Source organism: Sphaeramia orbicularis, chromosome 12 (assembly GCF_902148855.1).
Source record: "Sphaeramia orbicularis chromosome 12, fSphaOr1.1, whole genome shotgun sequence".
Lineage (NCBI taxonomy): Eukaryota > Metazoa > Chordata > Actinopteri > Kurtiformes > Apogonidae > Sphaeramia > Sphaeramia orbicularis.
This window is the reverse complement of record NC_043968.1, coordinates 81,121,830-81,146,356: the sequence shown is the minus strand read 5'-3', so window position 1 is coordinate 81,146,356 and position 24,527 is coordinate 81,121,830. Positions and strand designations below refer to the sequence as shown.

Genomic DNA, 24,527 nt, shown 5'->3' with positions numbered 1-24,527 from the left:
TTTATTTTGCATATTTTTGATGTAGTGGCTTTGAATCTTCATATATCCAGTATTTATTATCTTCGCCAGGAGGTATTGTGATCACTTTGCTTTGTGTATGTATTTGTTTGTTTGTTTGTTTGTTTGTTAGCAACTTTACGGGAAAATTATTCCACCCATCTTTCCCAAATCTTCCCCACAGATAGGCCTAGGCCCTGGGACCAACCCATTCAATTTTGGGCCAAGTAGGCCAAAGTTCAAGGTCACAGCAAGGTCACAACGTCTACAATTTTCCTATCTGTCATCATTGAGCAATTTTCAAAAATTCATCAAAAATTCAAAACGACTCCGCTTAGCCTCCAATTTGATCCACCTGTAGCTTAGAACAATATCTTGTATCTGGCACAAAATTGTCCACATCCACTGTGGAATGTGGACTCTGTGGACATTTACATTTAACATTGAAAATCCCATTTACCACAAATTTTTCATTAGAACTCAACAAATATTGATTGGAATTGAATCTAATTTGACAGACACATGACTGGTACCAAGCTTCAACTTTTTCTGCTGTATGGAACAACCTGGAAACTGTTGAATTTAAACAGAAATAGTCGATCCACACATGCACACCGTTCGGGGTGCTTGGCGCAGGTTTGCGTTCTCTGAACACTTGTGTTGAAAAATTGTTCTTATATGTTTATTGTTCCATTTCTTGTCTTGTATATTGATACCATTCAAAAGCAACACAGATGTGTCCACTGGAATAATTTCTTGACAGAAGGATAAGTGACTTTTCATTAAATGAAGTAAGCCAGAGGGGATTGCTTTGATCACTGAGTTGTATTCTTTGAAAGGTCAATAAAACAGAAATAATATTCAATTCAAACAAAGTAAAAGAGAAGAGTACAGATAGAACCCTTTCAGTTGTTTTATGCACAGTTGAACAGAGCCGTTTTCAGCCTGGACTGAAACACTGTCACAGTTCAGGTCTGTCTCACATCATCAGGAAGACTGTTCCAGAGTTTAGCTGCATAGAACTGAAACGCAGCTTCATCCTGTTTAGTCCTGACTCTGGGCACCAGCAGAAGACCAGTCCATGAAGTTCTCAGACCAGTCCACGAGGTTCTCAGACCAGTCCACGAGGTTCTCAGACCAGTCCATGAGGTTCTCAGGGTCTGAGATGGTTCATATAGGACCATCATGTCACAGATGTACTTTGGTGCTAGACCATGGACAGACTTATAAACGAGCAGAGCTGTTTTAAAGTCTATTCTCTGAGCCACAGAAAGCCAATGCAGAGATCTGAGCACAGGACTAATATGGTGGTACTTCCTGGTTCTAGTCAGGACTGGAGCAGCAGCGTTCTGGATGGACTGCAGCTGTCTTATAGCTGGTTTAGAGAGTCCAGTGAGAAGGCCGTTACAGTAGTCTAACCTGCTCCAGATAAATGCTTGGATAAGTCTCTCTAAGTCTGGTTTAGACAGTAAACCTTTGATTCTGGCAAAGTTTTGGAGATGGTCAAAAACTATGTGCTTCGAAAGGGGAAATTTTGATCAGAACTTTTAGGGTGTATTCACACCTGCCTTGTTTGGTTCATTTAAAATGGACCAGAGTTCGTTTGCTCCCTTGGTTCGGACCTTTTGGGCTGGTGTGAATAAAAACCACCAAACTCTGTTCCGGACCAAACAAGCGAACCGAGACCCAGCTGAAGAGGTGGTCTCAGTGCGGTACCATACGAACCCTGGTGCGGTTCGTTTGAGGTGTGAAAGCAGCCTGGACCCGATCTAACACAGTTGGATTTTTGTCCTCTTGTGTAAATGGTGCATTATTAGTTCATATTCACACTGTAGAAAGGCAGAGGTCAAAGCCAGTGTCATTTTGGTTTGTGTTCCCTGTAATTGAGCTTCAGTGTGGGTATGGGTTGGATTCAGTGCTTATGCAAAACAGTAACATGTGGACATTTCATTTTCAGAACTCCGGTTAGATTTGTCTGCTGTGCTTGAAAAGAAAAATAATAATCGACTTCATCACCCCCAGCAAACTTTACCTGTGTTAAGGAATTCTGTCCCTGGCTAAACTGAACAGTGGTATAGGACAGATACACATAGGTAAGCAGTACGGAGCACTAATGCTTTTGGAGAACAGTCTTTTGATATACTAGCAGAATTCCAACTTCATACCTGGAACATCTTGCATGAAGAAGAGCAACAGTCACAACATGATATGTCCACATGAGCGCTGTCCTCCGTAGCCGTCTGTTTGTGTCTTCATCGTTGAGAAATGAATTCTACAATATTGTAAACCTGACGTTGCATCAAACGCTTTTGCTGCTCAAACATTTCTGCAAACGTCTGCATCTGTAAAAACCATATCGCTATGACGATAACAAAAACAGCACACAAAATTTCCATCATTCTCTCCTTTCACTTTGGACTTGGCGCTTTAATCGACACTGCTCATTTCTGTCCAATGGCTGAACGACCTCAGCACACGTGGTTTTGTTTACAGATTTTGGTCCACTTACAAAAATGTTCAATGTGAAAGCGAACTGCACCAAAATAAAAAGAAAAAAAAAAGAAAAAACACATTTGGTCCAGCCCAAAGCAAGTGGACTATCAGACTTTCCTGGTGTGAATACAAATCATGTAGGAGCACAAGGTTCAGAATCACAAAATGAAGACAAAAACCATGAAAGATCTGAACATGAAACCAAGAGCTTTACTAAGAAGTAACTTTAGCCAAAACAATACGTCATTTAAGGTCTGATTTGACCCAAAAATCCAGCATAAATTACTGTTAGCTGACACCAAACAGGATCCACAGATCTAGGTTTGGTTTCCTGGATTTGTGGATCCATCTACTTCTCTTTTCTTTGTCTGTAAAACGATAACTGGGACTGCTTTTCAAACCTGTTCATACAATCAATCACACAACAGCTCTTCCTCATTTTTTATTAAATATTGTTCTTCAGTTTAGACAGGGTAAACAGACATACTGACAGAGTGTCGGCGTCTGAATACAAGTTGCATCTAGTGACCAGTGTTTTTATGGTTACTTGGGAGTTGTTACATGTATGTGTTTACGTAAATTGTAGATAAGTCCATGGCTCAGTTGGTGCCACTGTATCCTAGAAGGCCTTGGCACTAAGATTATTTCTCACAGCTCGTATGAACTTTATACAGAGTATAAGTGTGTCCAAAGTTCACATGTAGTAGAATATGGCTAAATAATGACAGAATAAAAGTAAAAGTAAATAATAGTATAGATCCACAGTACACACTGTATTTTTATTGTATTGTATGAAGTATATTATTTGACAGTATTCAAAAGCCTGACCAGGGACAAAGACTGCAAATTAGCTGAAGCTAGACGTCTTATATGCATCACATTTTCCCTTTGGTTTCAATGCCGTATTCATCATCCCTGTTACGTAAACAATAAATAAATAAAAACATGAGACCCATTTATGTAAATTCAGGCCATTTACTCAAAAACATGTTGAATATTAATCCAACAGAAAACCATCAAACCTGCATTTGAACACCAACACCAACCAGACCAACAGCGTTCAGGAGTTTGGAAAAGAACCTCCTTTTCATAGACATATTGGACAGACGTGTTGGAAAGGGTCCATGTTGACCTGGAGAACCACTGGGTCCCATTTGGAGCCTGGATCCACATTCAGAGGACTTCTGTGATGATGAGACGCCTGTTTCATGTGGTTTTCTTGGTGGTGTTTGTGTTGGTATTTGACTGTCCTTCACTCACATTCACACACTTTTAAACAGACTGAACATCAAACTGAGGTTCTGCTTCAGGATCAAATCTGTCTTTGTTTTGATGCTAAATAGAGTCTTGTTGGTGCTACTGTGATGTCAGTGTTGGATTATGGGAGATTATTTCTATGAAGGCATCATCACTGTGTGTTCATGCTGTTGATACTGTTTATGTCGATGTTCTGAGGTTTGATCCAAACCTTCAAACATGACCTCATCATTGTGTTTGATCTGCTGCAGTTGGATGGACAGACTGAAACTCTGCTATTCTTTGATTCATACGTGGATTTAATTAGTGCTTCCTGTCGGGGCCTAGATTTTACGGTGAGAATGAAAGAAGCACAATAACCCTGTAGATTTATCAAATTTATTACAAAATGATGTTTCAAATTGAAGCGAACAACCAACAATAATCAGCAATGATCAACACACAGATTCAGAGACCAAATCTCGCTGTTTGCAAACAGGGTGCAGTCTGCTAAGACTGGACACAGACACATAGAAGTCAAAGAGCCTTTATACTGTGCAGGTCACATATGCATGTTTACCTCAGTTCCATCACATGTCCCTACAGTATCTGGTTTGGATTAGATTTTATTGATTTGCTCAGTATCTTCAGTATAGCATGTACAGAGTCTAAAATCATCAGAATGACAAGTACAAAGTTTAGACAAAATGCTTAGACAGAATAAATCAGCACAAAATCATTTTTTCCTCTACACTTCCTTCATATTTACTGGTCTACATCTGTTGGAATGACTTGAAGTTTGTATAGTTGAACAGTTCCACAGTGTGGTAAAAATCCTGCATGTAAACACTGATCAGCCTTTACACATGTTCATTTAATGGGTCATATATTTATGTTCATAGTTTATGGATCAGATCCTGTCACACACATATTTATAAATGCTGAAGTTGAGGCTTTAATTAAATTCAAATAATTGAATAATGACATAAATGAGTTGTTTGGTCAGTTTGGACGTACAGTTGTAGTTCCCACTCCAGACCAGGTGGTGGCAGTAAGGCTCACATTCACATTTATGGACCAACACCTGCCACACATTCAAACTAAAGGCTGAGCAGTAGAAAGTCCAGGGGCCTCATGTATAAAGCGTGCGTACGCACAAAAACCTGGCGTACGTCCTTTTCCATGCTCACGTTCAAATGTATAAACAGTGAAATGACGGTGGAAATGTGCGCTCCTTCACGCCAAGTCCATAGCTGGCATACGCACGTTTCTAGTGCTTTGGAACCGTTGGCGACACTTAGAGGTGACACTGAGAAACTGTTAATAATGTGAAAAAGGTCATTCCTCCAATTGATGTGCGCATCGGAGATACACAGAAGAACAATGAACACACCAACACGTCATCCTTCTGTCAGAGCAGCACATCCACCACCAGAACCAGAACCAACCAGACCCTGGACCCATCAATGCCAATCCTGCCCGGGAGGACATTAAGCAACAACCACATAAAGAGACAAAGACATAAAATTCATTGGTTGATGAATATAGTGTTCATGTCTGTGAGAACATTCATTCGTCGGTCCAGTCGCTCACTGACTCCGCCGACTGTCCTCATGATGTCCTCTTGTGACTCGGGTCAGTACAGACCCATGCCGGTCGGACAGGCATCAGCAGTGGGCTGTGGCGGACCGGAGGACCGGCTAACACTGGGGAGTCAACAGGAGCCTCTGTGACAGGAGGATGATACTGCGTCTTCTGTCTCATTGTTGGAAAATAATAATTTGAGTAATTAAACATGAGTCAAAGTCTTTGATTTCCTCTATGATATCCTGACATGATTACGCATGAACCTTTATCTTGTTCAGCTGTGATCAGACTGATGACCCGTAGAATGAACTAATGTGTGACTTACACTAATACTAAATATATATTTACCTTGGGGGTGATCCGCATTAGTCCTGTAAGAAAAGTGTCACAATATCGGCGACTCTTTCCTCAAACAGTCTGAGTTCGTCTCTTTTTTTCTTCCGCCTGTTTCGGCCTCCGCTTCGCGTCCACCTTGACGTCATCGTCTGATCCTGCAGACAGGGGAATCCCAGAGGGAATCCCACCTGCAGACCCCGTTTATACTAATTTACATATTTAAATGTGGGCGTGGAGAGGGAGGAGTCAGGTACTCCAACATATGCGCTCAATTCCACACTGATTAGGATGTATAAAGGAAATGTACTTGGATTCAGGCGTACGCACAGTTTTATACATCTGGATTTTTTTGTGCGTTCAGACTTTTCTGGATTTGGGTGTACGCCAGGTTTCAGTATGAAATCCACGCAAGTCTTTATACATGAGGCCCCAGATGTTTGTGTTCACATCTACACAATTACATGTGCATGAACACAACTACACAACAGAACTACACATCACACAAACACACTGAGGATCCCTGTGACCAGAGTCCAAATCCAGCAAACAGTGGTTCAGTGAATGTGGTTTTGAAGGTGTGGATGTGGATCAGTTTGTCAGAGGAGACTGTGTAGAAGGACACAGATCCAGCAGGACAGTCCACATACACTGAGACTGTACCAGAGGAGGAGGAGGAGGAGGAGGAGGAGGAGGAGGACTGAGGGAGGTCTGTGTATTTGTATTTATGCCAGACCCTGTACCCACCTTTATTACAGACCAGACTCCAGGACTGATCATTTCCTCCAAACCTACAGTCTAAACTGACTCCTTTCCTTCTGATTCCTCTGTAAGTCACTGATATATGAACCTCTCCACTCCACTGGACCTCCCAGTAACAGCGACCAGTCAGACCAGTTGAACACATCACCTGTCCCCAGTAGTCAAATCTGTCCTGATGATCAGGATATGACTGAACCTCCTCCACATGTTCCACCTTCTTGTTGTTTTCAGACAGTTTGAGGTGTTTGTTCGCTGTGTTTGGATCCAGGGTGAGTTCACAGAAATCTGATGGACAGAAGAAAACACAAAACAGCTGCAGTTATTGATCAGTGATCAGTGACAGTACAGACTGTAAATGTGCATAAAGACACTAGAGCTCTGATCTGCACTAAATAGTCTGGGACTGGACCTGAGGACTCACTGCTCAGGGTATGTGGGTCCATGTGGTACCAGTCCTGACCAATCAGCTATCAGCTCATCCTTCCACTAAACTGACTGTCTTCATGAACACCTCAGATGTTTAGAATGTGGAACCAGGTCCCAGTTTGGGTTCAGGTTGGTTTTAATTAATCTAATGAAAATCACACTTACGTCTCCATGGTTTCAACCATCGGACTCCAGCAGGATCCAACCTGAAAGGAGGAGGAGGGTCAGAGAGGTCAGCTGGAAACATGGACATTCCATCACTGTGATCCACTGAAGCTTTTCTGTTCACATCCACTAAATGGTTCCTTCTGAATCACTGACTGAGTGTGTTTGTCTGTGAACATGGGCTGGACCTTCATACAGGATGGATCCCAGCTCTGACAGATGGTTCCTGTCAGCTCTACCTGTTCTATCTGCCATTATCTGTGGATGCATCAGCTCAGTCCATACCTGACAGTGTCCAGTCTCCAGTGTGGATCCTCCACTAGAGCACACAGCTCCTGTCCTGAGGCTCCTGGATGGTTGTAGCTCAGGTCTAGCAGTCTGAGATGGGACGGATTGGACTGTAGGGCTGAGACCAGAGAAGAACATCCTTCCTCTGTGATCAGACATCCTGACAATCTGCAACACAAAACATCACATCCATCAACTGAGGATGGAGATGAGTGGAGTTGGAGTCATTGAACAGAGTCTGTGAATGCATGGGACTTCACCAACAGGACTTCAATGTGTAAAGTCTATGAGTTCCAGACTCTGAACACACTTGAAGATCAGTAGAACTGGTCTGGAGTTCAACACAAACAACCACTGACAAGTTCAATCCATCCAACAACTGCAGACAAACACTGAAATGATGTGTTGTGTTCTGTGTTGAACCCTGACCTGAGAGTGTCCAGTCTGCATCCTGGACTCTTCAGTCCATCTGACAGGATCTTCACTCCTGAATCCTTCAGGTCATTGTTGCTTAGATCCAGATGTGTCAGACTACAGGACTGGGATCTGAGAACTGAGGACAGAGCTTCACAGCTTCTGTCTGACAGGTGACAGCCACTGAGTCTGGACAAAACAAAAGGCATGAGTATAAAGTTATTGATCTGCTTGAAATGATAGATCCATATTTGAGATGTTTGATCCAACTGTTTGTTCTCACAGAGCTTTGTTGGAGGCTTTGACCACTGGCAGCAGCCTCAGAAGAACCTCCTCTGAACCACAGTATTCCTTCAGGTCAAACACATCCAGGTCTTTTTCTGATGACAGTAAGATGAAGGCCAGAGCTGACCACTGAGCAGGAGACAGTTGTTCTGTGGACAGATGTCCTGATCTCAGGTCCTGTTGGATCTGATCCACCAGAGATCCATCCTCCAGTTCATTCAGACAGTGGAACAGGTTGATGCTTCTCTCTGCAGACACATTCTCACTGATCTTCTTCTTGATGTACTCTACAGTTTTCTGGTTGGTCTCTGAGCTGCTTCCTGTTGGTTTCACCAGACCGTGTAGGAGACTCTGATTGGTCTGCAGTGATAGACCAAGGAGGAAGCGGAGGAACAGGTCCAGGTGTCCATTTGGACTCTGTAAGGCCTGGTCCACAGCGGTCTGGTACAACTGGACAGGTTTGACCTTGGATAGTTTAGACCAAACAGATGTTCTTTCTGACAGCAGATTGACTCCAGTGTTGATGAAGGTCTGATGGACATGAAGAGCAGCCAGGAACTCCTGGACACTCAGATGGATGAAGCAGAACCTCTTGTCCTGGTACAGTCCTCTCTCCTCTTTGAAGACCTCTGTGAACACTCCTGAGTACACTGAGGCTGAGCTGATATCGATGCCACACTCTGTCAGGTCGGATTCATAGAAGATCAGGTTTCCTTTCTTCAGCTGCTCAAAGGCCAGTTTTCCCAGAGACTCAATCATCTTCCTGGTCTCTGGACTCCAGGGTGAATGTGCCTCAGATCTTCCATCATACTTGACGTTCTTCAGTTTGGCCTGAACCACCAGGAAGTGGATGTACATCTCAGTCAGGGTCTTGGGCAGTTGTCTTGTGTCTGTGCTCTTCATCACGTCCTCCAGAACTGTAGCAGTGATCCAGCAGAAGACTGGGATGTGACACATGATGTGGACGCTTCGTGTCGTCTTGATGTGGGAGATGATTGTGTTGGTCTGTTCTTCATCTCTGAACCTCTTCCTGAAGTACTCCTCCTTCTGTGGGTCAGTGAACCCTCTGACCTCTGTCACCATGTCAACACACTGAGCAGGGATCTGATTGGCTGCTGCAGGTCGTGTGGTTATCCAGAGGCGAGCAGAGGGAAGCAGGTTCCCCCTGATGAGGTTCATCAGCAGCACATCCACTGAGGTGGACTCTGTCACATCAGTCAGGATCTGAGTGTTGTTGAAGTCCAGAGGAGGTCGACACTCATCCAGACCGTCTAAGATGAACACCACTTGGTGGTCTGCAAAGATCCAGATTCCTGCTTCTGTGGTTTCAGTGAAGAAGTGATGAACCAGTTCCACCAAGCTGAACTTCTTCTGTTTCAGCACATTCAGCTCTCTGAAGGTGAATGGAAATATGAAGTGGATGCCCTGGTTGGCTTTGTCTTCAGCCCAGTCCAGACTGAACTTCTGTGTGGACACTGTTTTCCCAACGCCGGCCACGCCCTTTGTCAGCACCGTTCTCATTGGCTGATCTCTGTCAGCTGGTGTTTTAAAGATGTCTTCACATGAGATGGTTGTTGGTGGTCTGTGTGGGTTCCTGGATGCTGTTTCAATCTGTCTGACCTCATGGTCCTGGTTGACCTCTGTAGCCCCTCCCTCTGTGATGTAGAGCTCTGTGTAGATCTGGTTCAGGAGGGTTTTGGGGTTTCCTGCTTTAGCGATGCCCTCAAACACACACTCAAACTTCTGCTGCAGGTTACGTTTCAGTTTCCGCTGCTGAACTCCAGACCGACTTCCTGAATGCAGACCCAGATCAAACCATCACTCTCACAGTAAATCCAGTATTTTCATCTGTTCAATCTGGACAGAATGGTCTTACTGCGGTGCAGACGCTCAGCCAGCTCCTCCTGCTTCAGCCTCCTCAGGAAGTTCAGTGTGATCTTCAGAAAAGCCTCTGAGCTCCTCCTCTGCTCTTCATCCTCATCACTCAGACTCATAAAGGTTTCTGGGTAATCTGGACTCAGAACCTGCTGGAACTTCTTCAGTTCGTTCTTGACAAAAGTGCAGATGTTCTCCTCCAGCAGCTGGAACACAAAACATGATGAAAGACACAAAGTCCAGCCATGGACCAAAGCTCAGGTCCATGTTGGACACAGTGACGTCCACTGGTCTGAAACCAGCAGCAGGACATGATTGGAAAGAACAGATGGACCAGTAGATGTTGGACATGTACACACCTGAAATATGGAGTCCAGCTGAGTCTGATCCTGTAGACCAGTGGGAACCTCTGAGCTCTGCTGCTCCACTCTGTGGACCAAACATCAACAATGAGTTCACATTATGTCTGTCCACACTGACACCAACAGGTGGACACACCTGGACGTCAACATGAGTCACATGACCCCCTGTAGTGGGAAAGGTGTCCTGGTCCTGCTGATCCCAGAGAATCCACATCTGAGTAAGTTTGGAGCTGGTCAAGGCGTCAAAAACAGTGGAAAACTGAATTCAGTCCAAAGCACTTGAAGGTTTTTACCCTTCAGCTTTAATTTCAATAAATCATCAGCAAACATGAACCAAAACAGGCCATCCATCATCAACTCAAACCCACTCCACACCATACTCAACCAAGCCAAGAAAAACTGAAGACAGCTGAGGCTTTTGTACACAGTGCTGCCTCCAGTGGAAGGAGATAGAACAACTATACAAGCATTTACACACACAAGCTATAAAACAGTGAATGATCCAGGACCAAAACCCAAACTATACTCTACATAAATATATATACATACACAACAGGACTATCCAACACTAAAATACCAGACCCAAATATAGAAATGAATATTTATATGAAACCATCAGCTCAAAGCCCTGCTCAAACTCACCTGTGTGTGCATCACCTGGGTGGAACTAGAACTGGTCCATCAAGCCCCCGGGGACTGTTTGGGCCCACAGACCATTCCCCCAGGAACACCACACAGGTAAGTTTGTGTCTACCGTGCATTTATCAGTTTTATATGAATCCTTTTCTGTCGGTACACGTCCAAACTCCTGCTATATTCAGTATTTCCTTCATATACAGCTTCTCTCTGTAGCTCGGAGACAGCGCAGAAACCCGGCTCCCACGGCTGGGCACTAATCCCTCATCATAGACGTACACTGACCAACAGTTGAATCAATTTATAAGTACTTGAATAAATAGTTGTCCCTAACTGAAACATGTGTTGTTCCTTTCCCCCTTCTGTCCAGACTAAACCAGTTCTCTTTAAACATCTTCCTTTGTCCTTCAATAATACAATCCAGTTCTCCCCATGCTGAACATGCTAACGGCGGCTCGTCGTTCCAGAGCTTCACACTCACTGTTTGAGTTGATCAACAGGTTTAGTTGAGTTCAGTTGATCAGGATCCCCATCAGACACATCATGGCAGCAGGACTGAACTGAGTTTAGTCACAGAAATGTCATTTCAGACACTGAAGAACATTTACTGAACAGTCACTTTAAGACTAAACTAAGGGACACCTGTCAGCCAATCAGAATGCAGAAAGGTCAGTAACCATGGAGACGCCTCTGTGTCAGGAGGTAACGTCAGTTTGGTTAGCAGTTCTAACGTCTATTTTATACTCATGAAACCTTTAGACAATAAATGATGTGAAGAATCTGAAAATGAACCCGTTCTAAACCTTCAAACTAAAGTCAATATTTCATATAGATTTAATAAACAGTCGACACATCCAACATTTACATCAAACTTACGTCTCTGTGGAAAAGTCTGGTGGTAAATACATGGACCGGTCACTCCTGAAGGACACACAACTGGGTCCAGGATCAGGTCCAGAGGACTGTGGTCTCTGATGGATCCTGATCATCAGGAAAACAGAGACGATAAGAAAATGATCAATACACTGAAGATCAATAAAGTCTGAATCTGATCAGAAAACTCACAGATCAAAGATCCATTAGATCAGAATCACTGAGTTCATTCTATGTTAATCAGGTGATGAATAATGATTGCGTATAAATCACTAATGTAGTTCCTGTATTTGTTGGTCAGATGTTCTTCAGTCCAACCAGGTGAATCTAATGACAGACTGTTTGGACCCGTGTGTCCACAGACAACCATCAGATCTGCACCCAGCTGATGGATAGACCTACTACTGTATGGAAACATGGCACTGAAAACTGAAGAGGAACACACACAACTCTACATCACATGAGGGAACCCAAACCCAGTTTCCTGAGTCCTGGAGGATCCGTTCATCCATAGAGTCTGTGGTCGGATCAACATTTACATACAAGTGGTTTAGTGTGGCACTGGGGTCTGAAGGTCTGAATGAGGACCACCTACACTGACTCTGATGAACCATCCTGTTGGAAGTAAATTAACCAGTCCATGGAGTCAGTACTCTTCATGGACATACAGCTGGGTCCTTGTCCAGGTCCTGGTCCTGGTCCTGGTCCTGGTCCAGGTCTGTGAATAGTGATGTCAGTGGTTTTAGTGCTGAGCTCTGACATGGAGAACAGTGGAGGACAGATCCAGATGGTGGTCTCACCTCTGAGCTTTGGGGGGCATGTCCGGTCCAGTTCCAGGTCTTGGGGGCATCCTGTCGGTGGTCTTTGGGGGAGGGGCTCCCTCCTCTCTTTTCCTCACACTGATCCATTCTGCTGAATCCACATCAGTCACACGACAAACCCTGAAAACAGCAGAGTTTGAGACGTGGTTCTATGATGGAGAAGAGTTAGATGTGGACCAGCTGTTCAGAGATAAACCAGACTCAGGGTTTTGGACCAAGACCTGCGTCCCACATCTCATATGGTGTGTGTTTAATGTAGATGTGACTTCATGAAGGTGTTTGTGGTGAGTGTGAGTTGAAGTGTAATGGCTGATCCATGTGTGTTGGTTCTGCTGTAGTTCTACTGTCAGACCACTAGATGTCCTCCTGGAGCTGATGATGAGACCTGAAGGGAAGGACAAGCACAGCTGATCCTCAGAGTCTAGGACGGGGTAGGAAACCTGTGGATCTGGGGCCACATTTGGCTCTTGGGCCCTTTTCTAGTGGCTCCATGTGGCTTTGTCAAAAACATATGGAACTGAATAACACTAAGGCTTTTTTTCACATTTTGCTTTTATTGTCAGAACCATAAAGTCAATCTGATGTTATGCAGCTGTAAAAATGTGGAGTATACTCCAAAGGAATCTAAAAATAGAAGCAGTAGAAGTAGTAAGAGTAGAGTACTTTGTATTTTATGACACTGATGGTATTCATCTGTTTTCTCCATTGCAAAGAAAGTATTCACATACCAGTAATTTTTTGCTGCACAACACAATAATGGCATTTTCTTTTGTGTAGTTCTGTAAATGCACCAAAACTTTAATTTATTCTCAACATATTCCATGCAAACTAGTCCTAAAGAGCTTCTTAAACAGTCACCACTTTGAGGTAAAACATATAGGGATATGTTTTGGCTCAAGACAATTTTGTTTTTCCATTTCTGTTCTAAAATGGCTCTTTAGAAGTAAAGGTTTCTGACCCATGGTCTAGGAAGAAAATCCAACAGGAAATGTTGAAGGTGAACTGGTTTAGTCTACTGGTTTACAGTCTGACCAACACCATGTGATGAAGGTTTCTCAGATTTCCATTCAAACCTGAAGGACTAAACTGGTCCAGACCAGAGGTCACATGACCAGAGGAGACGTTCAATCACCTATAAAACATAAACATCAGGTTGTGATTCTGAACTGTTCACTGCTCATGTTCTCCACTGGAAACCTGCCTAGAACCTTTAATGACACTAATGTTCTGTAGGTTTCAGGGTCTGGACTCAAACCTGAACATGTGGTTTATTTGGACACAACAGCTGATTGGTTTAGATTTGACACCTGAGGGTGATGTCAGAGGTCAAAGGTCAGAGTGTTTGATCCTCCAACAGGAGTCTTCATATCTGTGAAATAACTCAGCTGTTCAGAGGAACACAAAACCAGGACAGTGTGTCTGTCAAATCCCACAGTTTGTGGTGTTTTGGTCACATGATGCTCAAACTGTTGAGTCTGTGCAGTTCATTCAAAGCAGATCTGGATCCGTCTATTACATGTCCCACTGAAATGGACTCAGTCCATATTTTAATCTGGTGTCGTACACGTTTCATTTCCTTCTGTTTACAGACCTACTGTAGTCCAGCTCTTTGATCCACACTGATCTCATGAAATCCTGTTGTATGTCACACCAGTTCTTCTGTCATTTGGCTGCTATACAGACGCAGTTTTGTCATTTTGTGTGTTATTCAACATCATTTGATCACATGTCAGTTTACGCCCAGATCTCCAGTTCACATAACCCTAACCCTCAGTGTGTGGTGTTTGACGCAGAGTGGACATACACATGGAAAGCTTATAATGCGAACAGAAAACACGCCAATTAATGCCAGTTCAAAGTGGTTTGTGTGTTTATGTGAGTCGTGATGTCACGTTGCTTTGATGCTCAGCCCTGGTTTGAGTATTTGAAATGATTCTGTCTGAAGTCATGTTCCGTTGACATTTCCCAGTTGCTAAAATCGTAGAACCCTACACGTGCTCTAATGGTGCATTCCAAAGTGTTGGGAGGTGGAAGATTCCGACATCCAACCAGATAAAATGCATTGGAACGCCTGTCGAAGCTGGAGGTCCTAGTTGCAAAGTGGGACCAGATCGAAGTACGCCGACCTCACTGCGACGCATGTGTGTAAGTTTGCAATGATAAAAAACAATGTATCATTAGCTCATGTGTCATTTGTGGTCTTCCATCTGGTTTGCGTATATGAGAACACTGTTCTGTCCACAGTCTTCAGTACCAACACAAATAGGAGCTTAGATCTGCCATCTCCATATTTGTTTGTGTTCAACATGGATGGTCTGGAATGCTTTGAGGTGGATGGACTTAACTCCAGGTGCCATATATTCCACCTCCCAGCACTTTGGAACGCAGCATTAGAACATGGACTCAGTGTCAGCTGGTCATCCACCACACCCACCTCAACACTAGAGGGGGCGGAGCCTTTAAGCAGTGCCCCACACTATGGAATGACGGTGCCAATCACTTTAAATTGTGTTGAGTCTTTTCCAAAGCAGCTGCAGACCTTATTGTTTCCACAGGCTTTGAATGAGCTGTGGGTTTTCAGACCATGTTCTTTAGTTTTTCTGCCTGTGGACGGAGCTGTGTGTCTGTGGATCCTACTTCTGATCTGACTCTAAAGCACTTTGTCAATTCTTGGTGTGAAAAGTTCCATATAAACAAATTTTACTTACTTACTTCTATTGGAGGTGGGACAGGGAGTCCAAACCCTTATGGGGGTTCAGCTGGTCCACAACCACCTGAGGCTCAGAAGTGGTTCAGCTACAGAAACACCAACAGGAAACACTTTGAACCACTTCCTGTGTTTAAGTCTTTCCCCACCAGTGATGAGATTTTCCGTCAATCCGTGTTTTCACTGAGGAGCAGAAACAATGACAGACAGGAGGAAGATATGAGAGACATTTCTAGTGGACATTCAAGGAGAAGACAGTTAACCAGACGTGGGACAAGACTAAGGACACCTAGTCTTCATCTGTTAGACAGTGTGAGTTCAGATTGTGACTGTGGACACAGAACAGATTCAACACAGATGTGGTTCAGCTCTATAATGTCAGCGGGGACACAGGTAAGACACTGTTTTATTTGGCTTTTGGATGAAATAAATAAAAACACATATTCATACCAGTGGTGGCTGCTCGTCTTTCAGAGAGGGGAAGCTCATTGTCGGCTTACAGCAAAAAAAAAAGTCAAGTTATTTAAATATAAATTCGTCCCTCCGTTCCTTTTGAAGAAAATAGTCAGTGACCTTATCGTACCAAGTAAACAAGAAAACGCTGAAATTATGTTAAATTGAAACAAGGAAGTACAATGAGTGTGTTTTATTTACAGTGCAAGAAATGAACAAGTCATTTGGTAGTGGTTTCTCTCTTGATTTCACAGCAGAATGTGTGACGGTATTAAACTGAACTGTGTCAGCGAAGGAGTAGATCTGACAACAGCTGTCAATCAAACGGGATTCAGCCTTTCGACTGATCCTCCAATCAGCACATGGAAGCCCGGCGTCCAGCCCAGCCCAGCCAAGCTCCGCCCACAGCTCCATTCACCCCCAGAGACGCCGAGCGTCCGGGGGTGGGACATCATCGTGGCATTTATCCAATTACAGTCCTGTTTAGAATCAGTGAAAAAACCAGTTCCACTCAGTCCCATTGAAGTGCATGGACGCTGAGCGTCTACGGACAAATGCACTGAGCAGAGATGGATGAGAAAACAGAGACGAGAATAGAGGAGAAGTGAACAACATCCAGTCTGATGATTTGTGATAAAACTGATTCTGAACGAACTCGTCTGTGAGATGAACGTGTTCTAACACATTTGTAGTCAAGGAAATGTCAACACAACCGAACAGATTTAACCATTTAATTTGAGTAATTTTAGGGGAAGCTGAGCTTCCCTTGCAGTCTGTGAGAAATCACCTCTGATTCATACATAGATAAATAACTAGATGTCCATAGAATTATTTACAGATCGAACACAGCAGGTGGTCCAACAGGAGGATGTGGTGCAGCCAAGCAAAGGCCACAAATCTACAGTATTTAGTGCATTTGTTTCCTTTGTTTTCTTGAAAATGAGGAAAATGGAAGTGTTTATAACAAAAGGCTAAACTAATATGTGGAAGACTCAGAACTGATGTATGTAAATATGTAAAGTTTATAAGGAACCTGGTGCTTTAGGAGATGTTCGGTGTACAGTCTGGTGTGGTTTCCCCTAATATTTTATGGAATGTTGGGATATCTTAGAACTGTTTGTTATTATTAATGTTATTATTTTATTTAGTGATATTGAGTACAGTGTTACTGTTTGTAAATAAAAAAGAGTCAAAAATGTAAATAGAAAATCAGTTTTATCTTGAAAATTAATATCTTTAAAATATGATGCAATTTTCTAAGCTTTTTGCTCAAAATTTAGTTTTTTCCTGAAAATGACCAATGTTCAAATGTTTATACCTCAGAACAAATAAAGATAGAATACATTTTTTTTTGTGTTTAAAAGTTTATGTTCAGTTCTTTCTTTTGATGTATTCAGTGTTCACATACACCTAACACTACATTTTCAGTGGGCCTTCAAAGATTAGTGAATATGACCAAAACAGGCTGGCGCTGGTTTGCAACTCACTGTAAAATGCTCTGGCAGAGAAAGAGTTAAGTGTCCGTTTCTGTGGCGCAGCATTAAATCAAACCATCGTCACGAAGCACCTGAGTTTCATGTGATCCAGCCAAAGGGATGGCGTTTTTGGTGTGACCTTTTCTTGATGTGTTTTATTTAACTCACCTTTTGCATGTTTTGGTTTGCTGTTGTTTTTCCATTGTGCCTGTATTTTGACTTTGTTTCGCCTCACTAGTTAGTTGCCAAGGAAACACCCTGAACACATGACTGTCTTGCAGGGCCGTGCAGAGAGCTGTAAAGGGGCAGGGGCTCAAACTTCCAAAAGGGCACATGAAAACAAATAACCACCAATTACAAAGTTCCCATTTAGCAACAAGCAACATTACTAATCCACAGCATGTCAAAGATTGACCAAGTGGTCCAGATCCATGTCCTCAGTCCTGGGTGTGTCCTCCTGAGCGCTAACACAGGCTGTGCACCTTCTGCACATACTCTGGATTCACCTCCTCATCCTATCTGGGGGATGCTGTCCCACTCTTCCTGAAGGGCCTGGATGAACATCTGGTGGTTGCCAGGTGCTGGACGCTGAGCATACACGGATCTACAAGAGTATCCCACAGATGTTCAATGGGATTGAGATCTGTGACTTTTAATAATGTTGCTTGTTGCTAAATGTGTTACTTGGTTGAACTACCCTTTGTCATATTTAACATTATCCTCTGGATACTCATCCACTGTTTTGTTGTTTGTTGTATTTTGTTTGTTAATTAAATGTTTTTTTAAGAACAAGAAAGAATTTGTTTTCATATTTAATAAAATGGTGTGAAATGGCATCACATAGAATATGTCATAAGTTTCTTTTGATGTTCAGTTTCTATAGAAGTGGAAATAAAGATGTAATGTGTGGAAGTTTTTGTGTGTTAATACCCTGCACAAATCTAAATCTTACCAGGTGTATTTTTCTCATTTCTAGTCAAAATATCTCATTACACTTAAAATAAGACAAAATCACCTAAAGAGGAACTTTTCAGTGAGATATAAGAACTTCGTTTTTGACAATAGATCTGGAAAATCTGATTTCAAGAAAAAACAAGTAAAAAGGGCAGTTGTAGGCAGAGGATCAAAGCGGCAGGGGCTCAAGCCCCCCCAGCCCCCTGCTTTGCACGTGCCAGCTGTCTTGCCCAATCTGCGGGACTCAGTAATTAACACACCTGTGTCCAGCAGGGCACGAGAACAATAAAAGTGTCTCAGTATGGGAAGACTCCAGACAGAGAAGGTTTGAGGCACAGGACCAGCCAGACACCAGGGAGAGACCACCTACACCACAGTGAGACCCACACGCTGCGGCCCAGCAGTCGGACCCTGTGTCACGAGTGGACCACAGCTACACGGACGGACAGGAACGGAGACCGGAGCACACCGTGTGGAGAACATGTGTGGAGAACATGTGTGGGGAACATGTGGAGAACATGTGTGGAGAACATGTGTGGGGCTGAACTAAGCAGCAGGAGAGCAGACAGCTGTGCCTGTGTGAGGATTAGAACAGATGGACCACGCCTTCTCCCCAGAGCGGCCTTTGGCCTGGGGGTGTGGGTGGCCGGTGTGTCCTGTGCTGGCCTCTGTGTGTGCATCTGTCAGGTGTGGACAGGTGGAGCTGAAGAGGAGGAGCTGGAGCTGGTGTGGGTCTGCAGTGAAGCTCCGCATAATGAGGCCCGAACGACGCAGCGGTGAGGAGCCGTACCGGGTGTGTGTGGATCTGACTTGTACCTGTTTGTATAGTGTTTACCTGTGTGTGTGTGTGTGTGTGTGTGTGTGTGTGTGTGTGTGTGTGTGTGTGTCTGACCTGTACCTGTTTGTATAGTGTTTACCTGTGTGTGTGTGTGTGTGTGTGTGTGTGTCTGACCTGTACCTGTTTGTATAGTGTTTACCTGTGTGTGTGTGTGTGTGTGTGTCTGACCTGTACCTGTTTGTATAGTGTTTACCTGTGTGTGTGTGTGTCTGACCTGTACCTGTTTGTATAGTGTTTACCTTTGGCTGTGCTCCGGGCTGCCGCCTGTGTGTGTGTGTGTGTGTGTGTGTGTGTGTGTGTGTGTGTGTGTGTGTGTGTGTGTGTGTGTGTGTGTGTGTGTCTGGACTCACCTGGTGGATCACCGTCGTGTCGCTCCTTGGAAAGAACCATTGTGCTGCTTTAGTCCTCGTTTTTCTTTTTAAATTCTATGTTTAAATTTAGTGTTTTTAATTGTATTTATTATAATTGAATACATTTTATAATTCATTTTAACAGTGACATTTCTTTTTTTTTTTTGGTTGCACCACTGCTCTCTTTCAACTTAGGTTTTAATATTTCGCGTTTTAATTCGGCCAAATCATCCACTTATTATAAGAACAGTTTTTCCAAACCCCTCCTTACATTCACATCCACCATTTTGAATGGAATGACTGTTGATTTTATCTGGACTTTTACTGATGGTAAACACACGGTCCAGTCCAATGGAAATAGTCCAGAGGAGTTTTATGAACCAGTGAGGAGAAAAACCCTGAGCCTCAGAAACATCAACAACACTGAGTTCAAGCACTGAGCTGCACATCAGCTTCTACTCTGAGGCCTGGTCTGATCACAGTCACTTCAGACGGACTCCAACACATGGATTAAAGCTCCTCCAGTTTGGACTGTTTCTACTGAAGTAAAGAACCCACAGTGAAGGAGGTGAGAGCCAAACAGGTCCAACCTTACCTTCATGGAGAGACGCAGAGACTCACAGCTGCTGTCGTTTGGAGAGGAAGGAGAAATGAACCCAGCATGAAGTGGATGAGAGGAGAAGGAGTCAGAACAGAAAGAACAGGTTCCACCAGGTTTTACTGTTTGTACCTGATGGACTGATAAGAACTATGATCTGGGTCCAACTTGACCTACAGTTCTATCACATTCACAAACCAAAACTGGATCAAATGGACTTTGGGCTGAATCCTCAGTGACAGATCTTCAGTATTTCTTCTTCTTCTTCTTCTTCTGCTTCTTCTTCTGCTTCTTCTGCTTCTTCTTCTTCTTCTTCTTCTTCTTCTTCTTCGTCTTCTTCTTCTTCTTCTCCTTCTTCTTCTTCCATCCTTTATGTCAGCAGGTCCAATCTGCCCTCAGATGAAACCCTCAGTTAATGAGGACAGAACCAACACCTTTCCTCCATAAATGAGTCCATAGAACTCAGGTGTCAAACATGCGGCCCGGGGGCCAAAACCAGCCCGCCAAAGGTTCCATTCTGGCCCATGAGATGAATTTACAAAGTGCAAAATGCAAAAATTATCCCCTGAAGATATTAACAGTCAAGGGCATCAAAATAAAAAATAACAGCATAATAACCTAGAAATAATGACTCAATGTGAAGCCGGTTACCGGACGTTAGTCTGGGGTTGTCTGTCTTCTATGTTTGTCTGTCATTTCCTGTTTTATTTTGTTAAGTTTTCCTCATGTATCTTGTCTGCTGTCTTTACTTCCCTTCCTGTTTGGTGTTCACCCTTACCCTGATTTCCTGACTCCGCCCTAATTTGTTCCACCTGTGTCTCGTTGTCTTCCCTCCCTTTTGTGTATTTATACCCTGCCTTTTCCCCTGATCAGACGCCAGTTTGTTCTCTCTTGTAGATAACTTACCAGCGTTCTGATCCTGTTTGTTCGTTTGCCTTACCGTGTTCGACCTGTTTTTTGTCATCCGTTTTACCTGTCTTTTGCCTGCTCCCTGTCGGTTGTTGTCAGCCTCTATCTGCCTTCCTGGTTTTTTGACGCCTTCGCCTGTTTATTCGGTACGTGAGTTTTGCCTTTCCCTATGTCCTGTCGCCTGTCTGATTGCCTTCCTGTGCATGACCTGTTTCCGTCCCTGACCTCCCTCTGCTTTCCCCTAGTCGGCGTTCCGGCAGTAAACCCGGTGCCGAACCGTGGGTTCGTGTTCGAAACCCGGTGGACGGTTCAGACGAGGACTTCCTTGCCCGCTGTCCTCAAGATCCTGTTCTTTATCATTATCGTACTAATTGTATTCAATAAACCCTGTAAACTTTTACATCCGTCTCTGCGTTCTGCATTTGGGTTCTGGGTCTGTGCTGAAAGCATTACAGTACAAACTGGCCAGAAAATGAACCCAGCAGAACTTAATCAGGTCCGGGAAGCAATACAGTCCCAGGGACAGAGACTAGGGGGACATGATCAAGCCCTCCATACCCTGCTGGATAAGATGAATCAGCTGACTACTCAGGTCTCGCTGCTCACCAGTACCCAGGCTGCGGCCGCGGCCGCCTCAGGCGAATCCAGGGTTACCAATTCCCCGACGAGAGGTACGGATGAGCCTAACATCCCTCCTCCCTCTAAGTACGCAGGTAACCCTGACACTTGTCGTAATTTTTTCACTCAGCTTCAACTCATTTTTGACTCTCAACCTACTCGATTTTCTAAAGACTCTGTCAAGATTGCTTACGTTGCTAGTCTGTTGGAAGGCCCTCCCCTGAGCTACTTTAATGCTCTATTTGAACAAGGCTCCCCGGCCGTTCAGTCTTTTCCCGGTTTGGTGGCTGAGCTAAAAAGGGTTTATGATCACCCAGTTAGAAACCAACTAGCCAGTCACGAGCTATTGAGGCTGAGACAGGGAGACAGGCCTATCAGGCAGTATGTTAGTGATTTTCGGTCCCTAGCGGTAGAATCGGGCTGGAACAATCAGGCCTTGATTGCTGCCTTCCTAGGCGGCTTATGCCGCATAGTGGGCCGAGAGATGGCGCTCCGTCAACAGCTCCACTCTCTGGATGACGTCATCGCCGAGGCGATCCGGGTCGCTGACCAGGAGGCAGTTTGGCGGGCAGAAGGATCTGAGAATCACCCATCCGCTTCGTCTGTTACTGTGGTCGCTCGAGAGACTTTTCATTTCCCGGTAAAAGAGACTGGTAGACCGCCTAAGGAGGAACCCATGCAGCTGGGGCGTACCCATTTATCCTCGGAAGAACGACGACGACGCCTTACCGAGGGTCTCTGTTTATACTGTGGTAAGGAGGGCCACAGGGTCGCCAGCTGCCCTACTAAGCCTGAGGGCAAGTCAGGTGAGGGGCCCCTGTTAAGCAGGACTGTATGTTTATCCTCTTCATCTCGTCAGTTTCCACTGGTTCTTCTCTGTTCTGATTCTGTGTCTCTGCAGCTTCCCGTTCTGATCGATTCCGGGTCAGACGCGAATTTAATGGACAGTAGCCTGGCCAAGAGACTGAACCTGGAACTGGTCCCAGTACAGCGTCCGTTGGAGGCCCGGGCCCTGGATGACCATGTTATCTGTCGTGTGACTCATCGCACCCAACCTGTCAACATACAGTTTCCGGATGGGCACACAGAGAATCTTAGTTTTCATGTGTATAAGTCTGATTCACAGCCCCTCATTTTGGGGTTTCCCTGGCTTCAACAACATGACCCTCATATTGACTGGATCACGGGGGAGGTCCAGTCTTGGGGTAAGGGATGTGAGACCCATTGTTTAAGTGTGAATTCTGTTGTGACTGTATCTGAGACTCCACAGATTGCTGTGGCACCGGTCTACCTCCCTAAGAATAGTGAAGAGGAGTTTCCAGCCTTAGAGAAGGTCCCTCCTTGTTACCATGACCTTAAGGAGGTTTTTAGTAAATCTAAGGCCACGTCCCTTCCTCCACATCGGCCGTATGACTGTGCCATTGAACTGCGCCCTGGCACTTCTCCCCCTAAGGGGAGATTGTATTCCCTATCGGGACCTGAAACTACGGCTATGAGGAAGTATATAGACGAGTCGCTGGCTGCCGGCCTTATTAGACCCTCCTCGTCCCCTGCGGGGGCTGGTTTCTTTTTTGTCGACAAGAAAGATAAGTCACTCAGACCATGTATTGATTATCGAGGATTAAATGACATCACTGTGCGTAACAGATATCCTTTACCACTAATGTCTTCTGCTTTTGAACTGCTACATGGGGCTAAGATGTTCACTAAATTGGATCTCCGTAATGCCTATCATTTGGTGAGGATTAGAGAGGGGGATGAGTGGAAGACAGCCTTTAACACCCCTAGCGGCCACTACGAGTATCTCGTAATGCCTTTTGGCCTTACTAATGCCCCTGCTGTGTTTCAAGCTCTGGTGAATGACGTGCTCAGAGACATGTTGAACGTTTTTGTTTTTGTGTATCTGGACGACATTCTAATTTTCTCTCCAGACGAAGAGTCTCATGTGCAGCACGTTCGTCAGGTCCTACAGAGGCTCCTCGAGAATCAGCTGTTTGTCAAAGCGGAGAAGTGTGAGTTTCACCGTTCGACTGTTTCGTTCCTGGGTTTCATCGTCTCCGAGGGAAGGGTTCAAATGGACCCTGAGAAGGTTAGTGCTGTCAAGGATTGGCCCACGCCTTCGTCTCGGAAGGAAGTTCAGCGATTTTTAGGGTTTGCTAACTTCTACAGAAAGTTTATCCGGGGGTTCAGCAGAGTGGCTGCCCCCCTGCATAGTCTCACTTCTCCCAAGTCTGTGTTTAGATGGAGCGTGGAGGCGGACAGGGCTTTTAACGCCCTTAAAGGAGCCTTCTCCTCGGCTCCCATCCTGTCTGTGCCGGACCCGTCCCTGCAGTTCGTGGTGGAGGTCGATGCATCTGATCTGGGACTGGGGGCGGTAATCTCCCAGCGTTCTCTGAAGGACAATAAGCTCCACCCATGCGCCTTTCTGTCCAGAAGACTCTCTCAGGCAGAGAGGAACTATGACATCGGCAATCGGGAACTGTTAGCCATCAAGGTGGCCTTGGAGGAGTGGCGACACTGGTTGGAGGGGACGGAGGTTCCGTTCCTGATTTGGACCGACCACAAGAACCTCGAATACCTAAGGTCAGCTAAACGTCTCAATTCCCGTCAGGCTAGATGGGCCCTATTCTTTACTCGTTTCAACTTCACCCTGTCCTACCGTCCCGGATCTAAGAATGGCAAACCGGATGCTCTGTCTAGGGTTTTTCACCCCGATAACTCTGTTGATGTCCCTGAAGCCATTTTACCAGGCTCATGTTTTGTGGGGGCTTTTCTGTGGGACATTGAAAGAGCTGTTGCTAATGGACTGGTTAATTATGCTGTCCCGGATGGTGTTCCGCCAGACCGGCTGTTTGTTCCCCATAACCTTCGTTCCCAGGTGATTAGTTGGGCCCATACCACCAAGATGGCCTGTCACCCCGGGGTGAGGAGGACCCTGTTCATCATTAAACAGCGGTTTTGGTGGAGAGGAATGGAAAAGGACGTGACGGAGTATGTGGCTGCCTGTCCCGTTTGCGCCTCCTGTAAGGCGTCAAGCAGATCTCCGTCCGGACTGTTGCGTCCGCTTCCGAC

General features: G+C 44.6%; 1 protein-coding gene across 1 annotated transcript in view; it reads right to left on the bottom strand.

The window, feature by feature from the left end:
- Positions 1–19,991, bottom strand: part of LOC115429154 (protein NLRC3-like) — a 45,779-nt gene extending 25,788 nt beyond the window's left edge. The window contains 8 exon segments of the mRNA XM_030148401.1: positions 9,766–9,779; positions 9,863–10,067; positions 10,221–10,290; positions 11,736–11,840; positions 12,328–12,450; positions 12,533–12,673; positions 15,262–15,443; positions 19,926–19,991. Of these exon segments, the coding sequence (XP_030004261.1) occupies positions 9,766–9,779; positions 9,863–10,067; positions 10,221–10,290; positions 11,736–11,840; positions 12,328–12,450; positions 12,533–12,582 (567 nt within the window). The 5' untranslated portion in view covers positions 12,583–12,673; positions 15,262–15,443; positions 19,926–19,991.
- Positions 19,992–24,527: the final 4,536 nt, after the last annotated feature.